The sequence below is a fragment of the Betta splendens genome, chromosome 15 (assembly GCF_900634795.4).
Source record: "Betta splendens chromosome 15, fBetSpl5.4, whole genome shotgun sequence".
Classification (NCBI taxonomy): Eukaryota; Metazoa; Chordata; class Actinopteri; order Anabantiformes; family Osphronemidae; genus Betta; species Betta splendens.
In genome coordinates, this window is record NC_040895.2 from 5,701,360 (window position 1) to 5,715,766 (window position 14,407).

Below are 14,407 nucleotides of genomic sequence, written 5' to 3' on the forward strand. Positions count from 1 at the left end.
TTTCTGTATTGTAAACATGTAAATGTCATATATAACTACTCATGGTCCAGGCTTTTATACAGCAGGTTGGCCAGTTCTAGCAGGCCCTAGCTATGACTGACTCTGACACTACAGTGAAAGAAAAAGGATCCATTAGGATGTATTACACTTGTAGCAAAACCATTAGAGTAACCTGTGGTTCCCGCTGTAGCGTGCGTAATATTAACATTATTAGGCCACACATGCACCACATTGGAGGGATTTTAATATTCTGTGTCTTGGCCAAAACACTGTTGGGTTCTAAGTGTGTCTGACTTATCATCCCATCCCATCAGCTACAGGCCTTCAGTGAAGGTTTGAAATGAGACCCTGAATAGTGTCCTGTCCTTACTATAAGGTGCACTGGGTGGCGCTAAGACATGGGTCCTGGCATGAATGCATGAATAACCCTGACACATGAAGTGGACTGGAACGGTTGAGAGACAAGAATTAACAGAACAGATGTAATGGAAAAATTGTGCCTTTTCTTATCCAACAGTCGTCATGTGCTGGTTAGGTTCAATACTGAACATTCTCACACAAACAGCTAATCTCTTGTTCCCTGTCGTACATCAAGTTTAAACATCTGATGTTCCGTTTGACTAATAGTTTATGGTCTGTGTCTGTCTTTTACACCCAGACTCTGGCTCCTCCCTATCTAACCATCCACCAGACCCAATGCTGTAAAACAAAATGCATCTTGTCTTCGAAGCTTGGTGTTCCTTTGTTTTATAACAAGACGTGATGATGCAGAAGTGAAAATGTAAAGATTCTCACTCACGGCGAGATAAGGTGAAACAATTCTATTGGACAACTCCCTCATCTGCTTGTTTATGGGAAATTTCCACCACAACATGTACTGTAATGGTGTTGGTTCAGCCCTGCACCAGGACCTGCAGCACAGCACATCCTTCACATGGAACTGAGTGTGATAGGCTGCTATAGGGAATGGAAATGGGATGCAAAACAGACTCATTGGTGCTCCAGTGCTACGTGAAGATGCCAGACCCCACGGTACGCCATACTGTTGTTAAGGACAGCTTGAGCAAAGGAGCAGGGAAACGACTTAACGTAATAATGGCAGAGGTGATAAGATAAGGAGCTAAGATATCAAATGTCAATCAAACAAGGGAACAATGGAATGCTAAAATTGTACAGAGATCCGGTGCAGAGACAGAGAAGGGAATATAAATTGTTTGACTTCTGCTACAGGCAGTCTGACCTTTCCTGCTTTTCGCCAGTCTTGTTCTGAATAGCTCAGTCAGACGTTCCACTGGCGCCTTGAAAGTTCGGTAGTAACAGTCCTGTCATTCTGCTTTATAAACATGCTTTCAAATTGCTCTTGCAAAACTAATGTGCTGTTTAAAAAGGCTGGATCGTGAAAGCTCTCTTGCAGCTTTGCTTTGCTTCACATTCTAAAACACATTTGTAAGTGGCCCAAAAGCACAGCAGCAGCTCCACCTGACGTATGATTTGAAGCTTAAACACATTTATTACTCTGCATTGCATGGAAATTGCAATTGTGATTAGTTCAGTTTTGCCACTGTTACAAATGTCAAATGCAAGACCAATGAGAGCTGGAACCAGTATCCAGTTAAAGAAAGTTTGGCAATAGATGATCTGATAATGAGAACAGCTCCAGGTGTTGATGGCGCGCTGGGTGAGACAACAGAATTAATGCAGAGTGTCTAGAGACTTGGCCTAATCCTCAGTACAAACACTTATACCAAAAGTTAAGTGTGGAGCTTATGACCAAGTGGAAATGACGTCAACAGGTTCTCCCCAGAGAAATCAGCATGATGATTTCGAGACCAGGCCGCAATATCAGAGCAATATCTGAAGTAAGTTGGTTTCCTGCTCAGAAGCGTCTCTGACTCTTTTTAAAGATCTTCTTGTTTGTTCTTGAGCATTAAGTTGCTCTCACTAAGTAATTAAGTTAAACAGTTAAACATAAATATACATGAATCTATTCATAAGACGTCCTGACAAATCCTCTTGAGCAAGAAAACATAAGCTCACTTGGTTTGAGCACTAACCTGATGTCCTGAATAAGCGAGCTGAAACACTCACTTGACTGTGGTTTGTTTTCTTAGTAGCAGTCTCTTGAAATGAAACACCTTCTGAAGCTCGAACAAGAAATCGGCATGTTGAAGTGATTAGGAGGGCTGGATGATGCAGAGACGATCAGACGATCCAGCAGCCTGTCTATTGCCTGAGAGGTGGTTATATACTAAACCAAGAGAGCAAGTGAATTCAATCAGGTTAATGATGGTGGAATTTCAGAATACAGGAAAATAAAACCTTACTGTGTTTCTCTGTCTTTGTCTCCCCCCTTCCTCCCTTCCCTCTCTCTTCTTCCCTGTCCATCTGTCTGGTTCTGGACCATGTTAAAAATAACCACAGGTCTTCCTGATTCTGAAGGATGTCTTGGATTTGCAAAATGGCGAATCCTCAAACTTTAACAAGGTGTTTGTCAAGTAAAGCATTACCATACATCAAAGCTGTGTTCAAGGAGCCCACTGTTAGCCGGCACAATGCTTGAGCCTTGAAAGAGGTGCAGAGGTTTCACAGCTACTTCCAGGGTTGCATTTATCAACCTCGCCTGTCAGAGCGACTGTGCGTCACTTCCTCATTTCCAGGGTTAATACTAAAAAAGTTTAAGGCTGACAGTGACCTTCTTGTAATGTTTTCACAAAAGGTTATTTACTATATTGCCTCATACAGTATATGCATTGAATGTCATGTACTGTAGTAGGACAATATACTAACTAATTTCAAAGGCGCCACAGATTGCAGATTCCGTAGCTGTGGAAAAAAAATAATTGTAAGAAACCTTGGCCAACTGAAAAGTATGAACATGAAAAGTATGAGCCTGTACAGTACTCAATACGTAGTTAGGGCTTCTTTTTCCTGAATTGCTGCAGCAATGCAGCGTGGCATGGAGTCCATCAGTCTGTGGCACTGCTCAGGTGTTATGAGCCCAGGTTGCTCTGATAGCGGCCTTCAGCTTTTCTGCATTTTTGGGGCTGGTGTATCGCATCGTCCTCTTCACAATACCCCTTAAATTATCTATGCGCTCTAAAGCCTCCAGGTGTACGGCTGCGTTTACCTTGGACCTCAGAAAACACAGGGCACCAACACCAGCAGATGACATGGCACCACAACCACCACTGACTGGAAACTTTACACTGGACTATCTCCAGCTGCAGTCCACTCTTTTTGAATCTCCCCCACTTTGTTGAATGGGTTTTGTTTCCCAATTCTCTCCAGGGTGCGATTATCCCTATTGCTCGTCCACTTTCTCCTACTGTACCACATCTTTTCCTTCCTTTCACCTCCCTGTCAATGTGATTTTTTTTCATTAGTTATTAGTTATAATCATCACAATTAAATGAAATAAACATTTGAAATACATCAGTTGTCACAACCTCAGTCAACTACTTCATTGTCTTATTCATTTCCGGTTTTATTTGGTCACCACTTCCTGTTTAGCTCCCATATCCAGTCAGACCAGCTTTACTTCCGACCCTTGTTAACCTCACCTGTACATCATCAGTAATCAGTAGTTCAGTACTTAAGCACCACCTCTCACCCCAGCACCTTGCCACATTGTCTGCGTTCATTCCATGACCAGCCTTCCAGCGTTGTCGAGTCTCCAGTTCCTGTGCATGACCCAGTTTGGTAGTACCGTTTTGATTCTAGCTCAGTTCTCTGATAGTCCAGTCTAGTGTGTTTGACCTCTGCCTGTTTTTTGACCACGTCTTTGCCCACGCCTTGTCGAATCTTGTTTTTGCCAACCTGTGTATGACCTTTGCCTGCTGGACTACGTTCTTATTAAAATACTCACTTACTCAAGCCTCGCTGTGCATTTGGGTCCTTCCACCATTGTGCCATTGTGACATCAGTCTGTGTGTAACGAATGAACTTTTTGAATGGAAATAGTGAAATGAATCAACTTTTCGATGATATTCTAACAATATGACCAGCACCTGTAAGTCAGCTTCAACATTTTACAGCCCCATCGTTTAGGGAGCACAAAAATGACACTGACTGAGACTGAGACCAGAGAACTTTGTCATTAATAAGGCATAGGCATGTACTGTACTGTGTGCACGATCACAAGGAAAACGTACTTTTATTCCTGTAAATATACAATTACCAGCTACAAGTAATGGAGAAATTAAGTAAGTAAAACATTAATTATCACATTCTGTCATCAGTTATTTGTATGGATGTATGGATGTTACTGTATGTTGGAAAAGTTCACATTTTTAGGTTGAATTTTGGCTTAGTTCATTTTCATCTACTGGATATTTACAGTACATGCAGTCTTTTAAGAGATTTTTATTAGTAAATACTATTACATTAATTTAGATTTAATCTTAGTAAAGGGATGCGTTTTCTCTCTCTTGAAGTCAAATAGAGTCTCTAATGGTTTGAAGGTGGTACAGTTTGTACTACACTAAGAATTTAATGTGAGGTCAATATTGCAAGTTGCCTAGTTAATGTTTATGTTCTCTGACATGACGCACTTTGACTAAATAAACTTTTAGTCAGACATTAAACAGAACAAACAGGACTGTTGCTATAGCGGTTAACAGCACATTTACTACTCTTCAGTACTCACACATCCTACTGTAAACATGACACAGCACACATACAACAATGGAGGCTCATCTCTATAGGATACACTCTCTGAGAGCATTGGGAGTTCTGGTCTCAGTTATACATTATACAAAATATGTTAGGTAAAAATTAGGTTAGGGAGTCCATAAAGAACACAGTTGAAGAGTGAATGAGTCATTTTGTGTTGAACATGATCTTCCTCAAAGTCAGCAAGGAGAGTTTGATCTGCAGATTAAAGCAGGAGAAGGTAATGGTGACTTTAAAGGTTGCATTGAAATCAGGGTGGATTCATTATGTGAATGATTCTGTTTGACCTTTATATTTTCATTCTGCAAGGAAGCTAAGCTACAGCCACAGAGAAAAGGTAAACTCAGTACCATGTGACTGATTTTCTTGTCCTGTCACTTTGCTGGTTCCCTTCCTCAAGGCATAGACGCTTTGTCCAGAGGTCTGACTGGACCTCAGCATGTCTAAAACACACAAAGCGCACAAAGGCTGTTCCACCACATCTTTCTACATGTCTAATATGTATAAATGTGTATCAAATACCTACTGTCTAGTATTGTGGCCACATTGTGTGTGTTCTGCTTAAGGCTGCTGTGCCAATGATTGAGGACAACACAGCCAACACCCACCACACTCAAGAGGAGAGCAGTCTCCAGGGTTTCTTCCAGGGCAAGCTTTCCTGTGCTAGAGGAGAGAAACAGTGAGACTACTAGGGGTTTGGTCTGTATAAACTATAATCAAACAAAAAGTCAGCAGAACAGGCAGGTGAGTACAATTTCTTGTGAAAGGGACTTCATTTAATAAAGATGATTTGTTGCAGTACCTCTTGTGCAGATGTAGGCTTGATTGGCGAAGGAGGGTGGCAGAGTTTTGGATCCGGTCAAAGAGCAGAGCCATGCGACACTCTGAAGAGGAACATCATTATCAGTGTCTACGGTAGCAACACAATGTTTTCTGTTAAAGGGCACACATTCACTGTTAGCTGTTTTACCAACGTTTAAAATGTTTGAACAAAAGGGACGAGTTGAGTGATGTCAAACACCAAAGCAGTGAGCACAGATAGCCAGAAAGTCATGTATGACCCCTTTCTTCTGAGAAACACAAACCTGCCTTCCCCTCATCACTACCTGATGGCCAATTAAGTAGGATTGGTTGAGTATGCTGTGAACTAACAGCTGGAATTCAGAGCAGGGTGACAGTCCACACTATAGTTAGCATTAATTACGCCGGGCTAGTGGGGGACACATATGTCCCGCCTGGGGCACCGCATACAGCCAAGTACAGCCAAGTACAGCCAACCTGAGACTCTGCCAATCAAACAGTCCACACATCCTCAGACTACCTACTGTACATTTGCTGGTAGAGTCGTGAAGACAAAGAGGGAGCTACAGTTGTTATGTGAAATATCTCTAGAGAGGTGATAGGATGTGGCTTACAATAATAAAGCCTTTACTAATTTACTGTAAATAGTAGAAAAGAAAGTACAAGACCTGGTTGAATAATAATAGATGGACATATGTTTAAAGTCATCTCTAACAATGTAGCTCTTTTATGACAACTCCTAGAAAAGAATCAATGAGGTTTTATGAATATATTGTGTGTAATTTCTCATGAAATATTTAGGCTGAAATCAGTTAGTTATAATTTAAGTGACAGAAATGACATAAAGCTGCATATGTTTTAACTGGCTCCTCAGAAGTCAGACTGTGGTTAGATTGACATATGGTGTAAGATGCTGATGATGCTGTTTTTATGAACTATGTAAACAACTCCTTTTAAATGTAATTACTCCTCAGTTTTTAACTAAGCAGTCTATGAATGAATTTTACACCTTCAGTCAGAAAAACTCACAAAAATAAACCTGCTGCAGAACTGGAAAATTTCTAAATATACCCAGTTGGCAAATGAAACATTGATGTGTTTGAAAAGCTTAAGCCTAATGTTCCATTTACTGCTTACATAATTGGCAAACAGCACTGCTCTACATTTCAATCATTCATTTGCTACACTGTTTATCCATTTATGTTTTCTTCTATATTTACCATTTAAAATGCTTCAGAACAGTTACAATATTTTGTGTTGTCAAAAAACCTTTCAAAACACATTGAAACTCACAGATCGTTTCATTTTGTGGTTTGCATAGTTTATTTATTGCTTCTTTGTCATACTAATAATCACTAACTGGCAGCAACTAGGTATTTATTTAAGACCAGATTGGCATCACACTGCCATCTCACACTCTAAAAACAAGGCAAGAGAGAACATTAGAAGGGTATGGGTGTACAGTACCACACAGATTGAGAGCTGCCAGTTTGGAAAGTGGAACGTCTTCTGTGAAACGTTGCATCCCGAGGTAAATGAAGGCACTGCATCTGCACAGCAGCTGCTCCATCTCAGGCAGACTTGACACATATGAGGAAGTGACACAAATTAGGCTGTATTGAAATGAATAAAAACATAGAAGACAAATGTGGCAATGGATTATTTAATCTAACCTGGGTTTTTGTTTGTTTCTCACAAAGGGATGTGTGAATTGCTGATTGTGGGATTCTAAAATCTCTTCTATGCGTGTAAAAGGACAGGTACCTTCTGTGTGCATAAAAACACAATAAACAATGTAAACTGTAAAACTCCTGCAACTCAATAGACTGGAAAAAGATAATTTCAACTTTGTGAGTCTTACAACTTCTAAAACTCCATCAGTTGCTAGAAACTTCTGCAACAGTACCTACAAAATCAAACCAACTAGGAACTAACAGCAACAATAATTTTATGTGCAATAGTGCAGCAAAACACACATACAGAACATACACAGTAACACATATAATCTAATGTGTCTAATGTCTATTACAGTACATGTGTTTTGAGTAACATTGCATTCTTAACCAAACATCTGTTTAAATATTATTCTATTATTATTTACTTACCAATGTTACCTTTTTGGTTGGGGTCAATTATGTCTATGGAAGCATGTTAAGAATAATGTAAGATTACTAAAACTATATGTGACAGATTGTGTAACAAGTAGAATTAGACATATTATTTAGCAAATGTCATCCTCATCCTCAAAAAAAGATACATTTAAAGTTCTTTGAATCGATAGGGAAGGTGTTTGAAGGCAAGGTCCGATTAGCAGGCACCTAAATAAAAAAAAAGGAAATGTAGCAGAACTTAAATAATCACCAGTGCTGAAAAGAAGCTAGACATAATTTTACGGCCTCTATCTGGCAGGACCAGATTAATTTACTGAGCTCACCACTTTGATGGCTCGGCTTTGATCTCCCTTCTCTTTAGTTCCCCTCGCACCTTTGGTCTCCTTTTTGTTGTCCTTTTCAACTGCCACAAACAGGAGGCAGAATTAATACACAAACTTGTCTGCAGGGTAAATTACACAACGATCAGACAGGGGAAGGACGAAAAACTGTTTTCTAATAGTGATGCACCCATTATACACCACAATAGAATTTATTGTCATTGTAAGCATGTATACAACGAAATTGGATGGTCAGTTGGTGTGAACAGACGATACAGACAGAGAAAAATATACACAAAATTGTACAAAAATAGAAACCCATGCCCCACACTGGTCATGGCCACAAAGTCACTACGTACAGTACATGTTAGTATTGCACAGATCAGGTCTGTATGAGAGTGTTATGTGTAGGAGTCTGATGGCCCAGGGTGAGTCCTCTAACCCTCTTTCCTGTCCGCAGTTGATGAGCTGGCAAACCATACTGTCATACAGTATGTGAGGACACTTTCTATAATACAGTACAACGATAGAAATAAGTCAGCAGCTTTTGTGTTGGTTTCCAGGTAAGGTCCTGGCTAAGGTGTCCTGCCAGGAATAAAACAAGGAGACTCTCCACACTGTCCCTTTGATTTAGAAAGCTGGTGTTTAGATGTAGATTTTTGGCAGTGCACCATGAGCTGCTGGACCTCTTCTCTGTATGCTCTTTCATCACCTTCAGAAATAAGTTCCAGCACTATTGTGTCATCTGCAAACTTAATTATGATGTTGGATGGGTCAGAAGAGATGCAGTCATGTGTGTAGAGCAGGTACAGGTATGAACTCAGCACGCAGCCTTGAGGAGAGCCTGTGCTGGGCATCAAGGTGAAGCCCTCACTGTCTGCGGGTGGCTTGTTAGAAAGTCTTTAATCCAGTCACAGGTGAAAGGGGGGGTGTTCAGGTCAGTCAGTTTTCCATGGAGAATGTATAGCAGGATGGTGTTGAAGGTCGAGCTGTAGTCCACGATGAGCATTCTGACATAGTTCTCAGGTTTCTCACGATGGCTCAGAGCCTGTAGAGCTGTGGCGATGGCATCCCATATGATCTATTTACTTTGTAGGTGAATTGGTGTTGGTCGAAATTTGAGGGGAGGCAGGACCTGAGATGTTGTAGGACAAGTCTCTCAAAGTACTTCATAAAAACGTAAGTCAGTGCGATGGGTCTGTAGTCATTCAGGCTAAAACACTTATGGCTGATTTAAGATAATTGTAGCTGCTTTAAGGTAGAGAGCACTATGCTAACATTAGCATTTAGTGGATTAACGACTACAATGATTTCTCTTGGCAGATAGAATGGCCAATGACAGTCATTAATTCATGTTTAGCATGAGTAAATAAAGCTGGGTCTCTGTATCATCCGTCACACAGCATATAACTTTATTATTATTTGCTGACATGTGGTTCTTATTTCTATGTTGAAGGTAGTTCTGGCCCATGACTTGACTCAACTGCAACACACTGTAGCTATAACATTAACTTCAGTCAATATAAGACGTGCAAAGGCACCTGTCTTTGGTTCATATTTTGCCTCCCCATATGCCATAGCCTTGTTGAGTCAGGTTGTTTATGTTAGCCACGCTGCATTTAAGACGTGCATTGGCAACTCTTGCTTTGTGTAGTTCATTGTTCATGTCTGTGCATGCCATGTTCTAGATCCATGTGTTGGCCTTGCCTTAGCTTATGTTGGGGGTTAATAGGTAATCTAGGTTTATTCTTCAGTATTCTGTTCAATTAGTGTTTTTGTCCTGCTTGTTGATCTTGGTTTATTTTTTTGGAGTGTTTTGTGTTAAGGTTTGAATTAAAAAGACTATCTTTCCATACTTTGGTTTCCCTGGCTCTGACTAGGTCCAAATGGACTCCCAGAGCCTCGACCCACCATCCTGGATGGTGGATTGTAACAGAATGCCCCAGCCCCAAATGGACCCAGTCAGAGCAGGCCAAGGAGCCTATGCCATCAGAACTCAGTATAAGCTCCTGGCCACTATCCCGGAATTACCCAACGCACAGGCCCAACAGTCCACACTCGACTGGGCTAATGCTGTGTGTTTTGCCACCCCCTGGCTAAAAGACTGCAAGGGCTTCCGTGGAGTAGAGCAACTTATTGCTCTTTTGGAGGACTCTCTAACTCTGCCTTGTTCTGAAGCAGACTCACAGTTTGCCCCTCATTCTGCTGCAATTCACAGACTGCTTCTCGTTCTGCTGCAGCCCCATGGATTGTATCTCGCCCAATTGCAGCTCAACAGACTGTATCAAGACCTGTTGAGATGCTAACCTTTGTTTTGTCAGGCAGTCTTCGTCTGGAGTGTTTACCAGAGGCAACACGCCTCTCAAATGTTGCCACCTCCCTGTCACCTATTGAGAGCCGGGCTATCTGGAAACAACTGAAGGCCCAAAGCTTACTGTACCACTCCATCTGCTCCCGACTCCTTCCAGTGCTGTCCTTTAACACGTTCCAACTCCACCATCTTCCACCACCGCAGTCCCTGCCCTATGTCCCTCTTCAGCTCAACGTCCGGTCCTGCAGTCAGCCTCCCCAACCACTGATCCAGTGCTTGCTGCTTCAGGCCTGGCCTCTCCACGTCCCGTCTGGCCATGACTCCACGTCTTCAGCGCCATGGTGCCACATCCCGTTCAGGGTACCACATCCCGTTCACGGCGCCACGTGACCGGTCTCTTGTTTTTGGCAACTCTCCTATCACCCTGGATTGTAACAGATATTCTCTTTTTGTCTATTAATCCCTGAACAAGTGTGGCTGCTCTTTCTAAGCAGTGGCTGCAGCAGCAAATCCAGTCCTAGGCATCTGCGAGGTGAAGGATGGGTTTCCATGATAAACAAAGGTTAAACGCTTTATTCTGTTTCCTGAGGGGCTTCTTCTATGAAGTTGGATCAAATAGACCCTCAGTTGAATCATGCGTGGTATCCATAACCTGCAAGTATTTTGTGGTGGTTTGATTCCAAAGCTCAGTCCCAGCTGCTCCATGGCTTGAATCTCAAGCTCTGAGCATTAGTGATAGGCTAACACTTTGAAAGGAACTGACCAGCCTCTCTGTGTCTGTGACTGGGAAATTGCCATCCATCATGTCTACTTAGCTGATGGTCATAGGGATTGACGTCTGACAGGCATGGGTCCTGTTTGTCGGCCAGTGCTGCTCTCAACCCCCTCTCTGCGATAGACAGTTTGGTGTTTGTAATCAGCCCTAGCAGCAGGGTTTATTCCAGGCTGAACATTTTCACAGTGTGATATATCAGTAAGTAAATACAAGGTGGTCACACAAACAATGACTGAAGTTATACTGTAGATAGTTTAATGCTTATTTTCCTAAAGATGTTTTTCCTCAAATTATATTTGATAAAGCCTTAATAAACCTAAATTTTGTTTGATTTTGTGTTTTTTGTGAGACGAGAGGAAGTGTTGTTTATGCAAAGACAAATACTATCTTCATGAGGACACATAATGCATACCCTCAACCTAACCACCACAACTACATGCATGAATGCACCCATGTGTTTTCTTGAAAACTTGTCTTTGAAAACCGCATCTTTAATGAAAACTTAATTCCAAAACCTCAGACCTAAACTCTTATCTCAACCCTCAAACAGCACATGTCCTAACTTTGGTAGGAAAATACATTTCTGGTTCCCACTATGTAGGAGTGTATGTATGTCACACACACACACACACACACACACACACACACACACACACACACACACACACACACACACACACACACACACACACACACACACACACACACAACTTTTACAGTAACCTTTGCAAATGGGTCAACCTTTGAAACAATAAAGATTTCTGCAGCATCGAGTTCTGCATCTTGTACTGTACAGTAGGAGTGAAGAGACAAAATTATACCCTTCTGACATAAAGTGCTAAAATATTTCTCATACATTTGTAGTATGTAGTAAATTATGTAATTATGCCATATCTAAATGTAAGTACAGTATAAGTACAGTATGAGATATTCTGTTACTGTAATCGCTTCTTGTGTTTGCCCTGTCAGCTGACAGCTTCTTTAGCCTTATACAGTAGCTTGGGTTGCTCAGTTAAATGTTATTCTTGGCCACCCGCAAGTGTGAACCATGAACAATCAGTCTTACAGTCCTGATTCTAAATTGTTCTAGCAGGCACACACTAACATAGTGGGCCTTGGTGTTCATGGATGTCTGCATGAAGTTCTGTATACCAGAAGTTATATACTAAAGTTGTTATATCAAACACTAAAAAAGTGTTTATATGTTTGTTGTACCTATCTGTGGCTCTTCCTTGTTCAGTCGACTGTGGAGGAGCTGTAAGGAGAAGTCTCGTGAGACAGAGGTCAGGCCTTTTTCTTGCAGGATGGACAGGGCTTCCAGCGGCAACTCTAGCAACATCTGGTCTGCCAGCAACACCAAAAACGTCCCCTGTTCCTCTGGTAGTGCACACATGCAAAGTAGGATAATATTTTAGTTTAAAAGTTAAACAAACAAACAAACAAATAATATACATACAGTATATATATATATATATATATTATATTGTGTGAATCACATTAAATCTACATTTATAGCGCCAATGTTTGCCACAGGGGCGACAGCTATAGCTTGCTTGAACAGTAACTAGCTATTGCTACTACCTATTGGGCAGTCAATAAGCAGATAAAATGATAACAGATGTTAGGAATAGTGATTTACATGATGCATACTGTATGAAAGATAACCACACAATCCCTTGGACAGCACAGACACACACAAACCCACATCCATCTTAATGTACCTTTAGCAGAGTTTGCCTTGTCTTCTTTTTCTTTGATTCTGGTCATCTCTGGAGCTGATAGAGTTTCAAGCCTGAGGCAAATAATGATAGGTGAGGATTTGTGGGCATACTGTAAGCTACCGTCTGTCTAACAAGCACATAAGACAAAGTCAGATATTACATGAAGCAGACATGCAGGACTTATGGAAATCAAGATTAACAGATGAGGCCTATAAAGAGATTTATACCCAGAAAAGAATTGTAAAATGTTTGCTTTTCACCTAGAATCCACAAAATGAAAGTCTGACAAATCATGTCTCATGTAATCAGCATTTACAATATTACAGTGAGAATCTCATGACATATACTGTAGCACTTTACCTAAGGCAAGAGAAGTCAAACTGTTCAAGAAGTGGATTTAAATATTCTTCCATATCTTGTACAATTTCTCTGAAGTGATGTTCTAACGTTTTTTCTGCTGCAGTTTCCTGTAAAAGGAAACACACACAGCAGTAACATTATATTTATTGTTTTTAGTCATTAAATACTTTCACACTAATACTGTATTTCTTTCAGTTCCATATTGCTGTTTTAAGAATGAATGGCAATAACTGCAGTGGAGTGAGCTCAATGATAAGGTTTGCTGTTGGTAATGTTAACAGAGTGATGGTCTAAACACTGCATCCACAATTATAAACCTGATGCTCTGCAGTGACCTCCAGCCTGCTGTCAGTGCTTTGCCAGAAGCCTTCTTTGAGGAGGGTGTGTCTGGTCTCCTGCCCAAAGGCTTGAGTTTTCTTCCTCAGTGCCCCCAGAGCCTGCGGGCAGACTGAAACCTTTGCCACGCTGGAGCACGTCAGGATACCTGCAACAAGAAAATGAACACACAGTAGCCACACACTCACAGACGCAACACAAGCATGGTAATTGGTCCCCATGAGCCAGTCTCTCTTTTTCCTAATAGTCTTCTTGTAAGGTCTCCTTCTTTTCAGTTCTTACATTTTTACACAACACCTATTTGCTTTGCATTTTATTACATAATTAACAATGTATTTAGATATCAGCCTTTGCTTTCCACTATTTATAGCATACATATTTTAGACAAATGACAGAAAACATTATGTAGGAGAGAAACTATTATTATATTCTAAAATCGCGCTACAGTTGACAGTATAAAGCCCTGATGTTCCATGACAAACTAGTAGCAAAGAGGTCAGGAGGAAATGCAAATGATTCCTTTATGATTCACTGCTTTTCCTTTTTGCGATGTTTAAATTAAATCTAACCTTTTCATTTGTCATGCACATAAATGTTAAAAAGGACATTCATTAGGCCGAATTTACACACTAATGATTAAGCCACATGTAACAGTGCATGGGTAATGAAAATCACATTGCCCTGGGCCATGGAACAAACTACACGCATAACTAAGTAATATAGAGTAAGTATGAAATCTGGTTGCTCTTTGGATTGTAACACATTTTAGGACAAATTTGAAAAGCGTGCAAATATTTGAAATACCTTACCTGTTTTTCCTTTGGGACTTTCTGACTCTTTGGTTGTTTCATAAAAAGCCCCATAAAGTTGTGACCTAAAAATGAGACACACAACCACATGAACTTTACACTGCTGCTTTACACTGACAACAGATACCTAAATTGACAATAGCCCTCTAGTGGTTGGACTACAAATCAGCGACCTCACTCTAACTTTGGCAC

The 14,407-nt window shown here is 40.8% G+C and overlaps 1 protein-coding gene across 10 annotated transcripts in view; it reads right to left on the reverse strand.

Annotated features, from left to right (window-relative positions):
- Nucleotides 1-4,134: 4,134 nt before the first annotated feature.
- Nucleotides 4,135-14,407, reverse strand: part of LOC114841977 (cilia- and flagella-associated protein 46) — a 35,007-nt gene continuing 24,734 nt past the window's right edge. For 7 of the 10 annotated variants that reach the window (XM_055502555.1, XM_029127310.3, XM_029127312.3 and 4 more), the window contains exons 46-59: nucleotides 14,216-14,280; nucleotides 13,388-13,554; nucleotides 13,071-13,177; nucleotides 12,711-12,781; nucleotides 12,205-12,366; nucleotides 7,907-7,986; nucleotides 7,730-7,790; nucleotides 7,578-7,610; nucleotides 7,146-7,239; nucleotides 6,940-7,052; nucleotides 5,474-5,555; nucleotides 5,198-5,334; nucleotides 5,022-5,114; nucleotides 4,135-4,869 (exon numbers count right to left, since the gene is read on the reverse strand). In XM_055502555.1, coding sequence (XP_055358530.1) covers nucleotides 4,763-4,869; nucleotides 5,022-5,114; nucleotides 5,198-5,334; nucleotides 5,474-5,555; nucleotides 6,940-7,052; nucleotides 7,146-7,239; nucleotides 7,578-7,610; nucleotides 7,730-7,790; nucleotides 7,907-7,986; nucleotides 12,205-12,366; nucleotides 12,711-12,781; nucleotides 13,071-13,177; nucleotides 13,388-13,554; nucleotides 14,216-14,280 — 1,372 coding nt within the window. In that variant the 3' untranslated portion in view covers nucleotides 4,135-4,762. Of the gene's footprint in view, nucleotides 4,870-5,021; nucleotides 5,115-5,197; nucleotides 5,335-5,473; nucleotides 5,556-6,939; nucleotides 7,053-7,145; nucleotides 7,240-7,577; nucleotides 7,611-7,729; nucleotides 7,791-7,906; nucleotides 7,987-12,204; nucleotides 12,367-12,710; nucleotides 12,782-13,070; nucleotides 13,178-13,387; nucleotides 13,555-14,215; nucleotides 14,281-14,407 lie in introns of those variants that run through there. The other 3 variants (XM_029127316.3, XM_055502554.1, XR_008692589.1) reach the window with 3 other exon arrangements.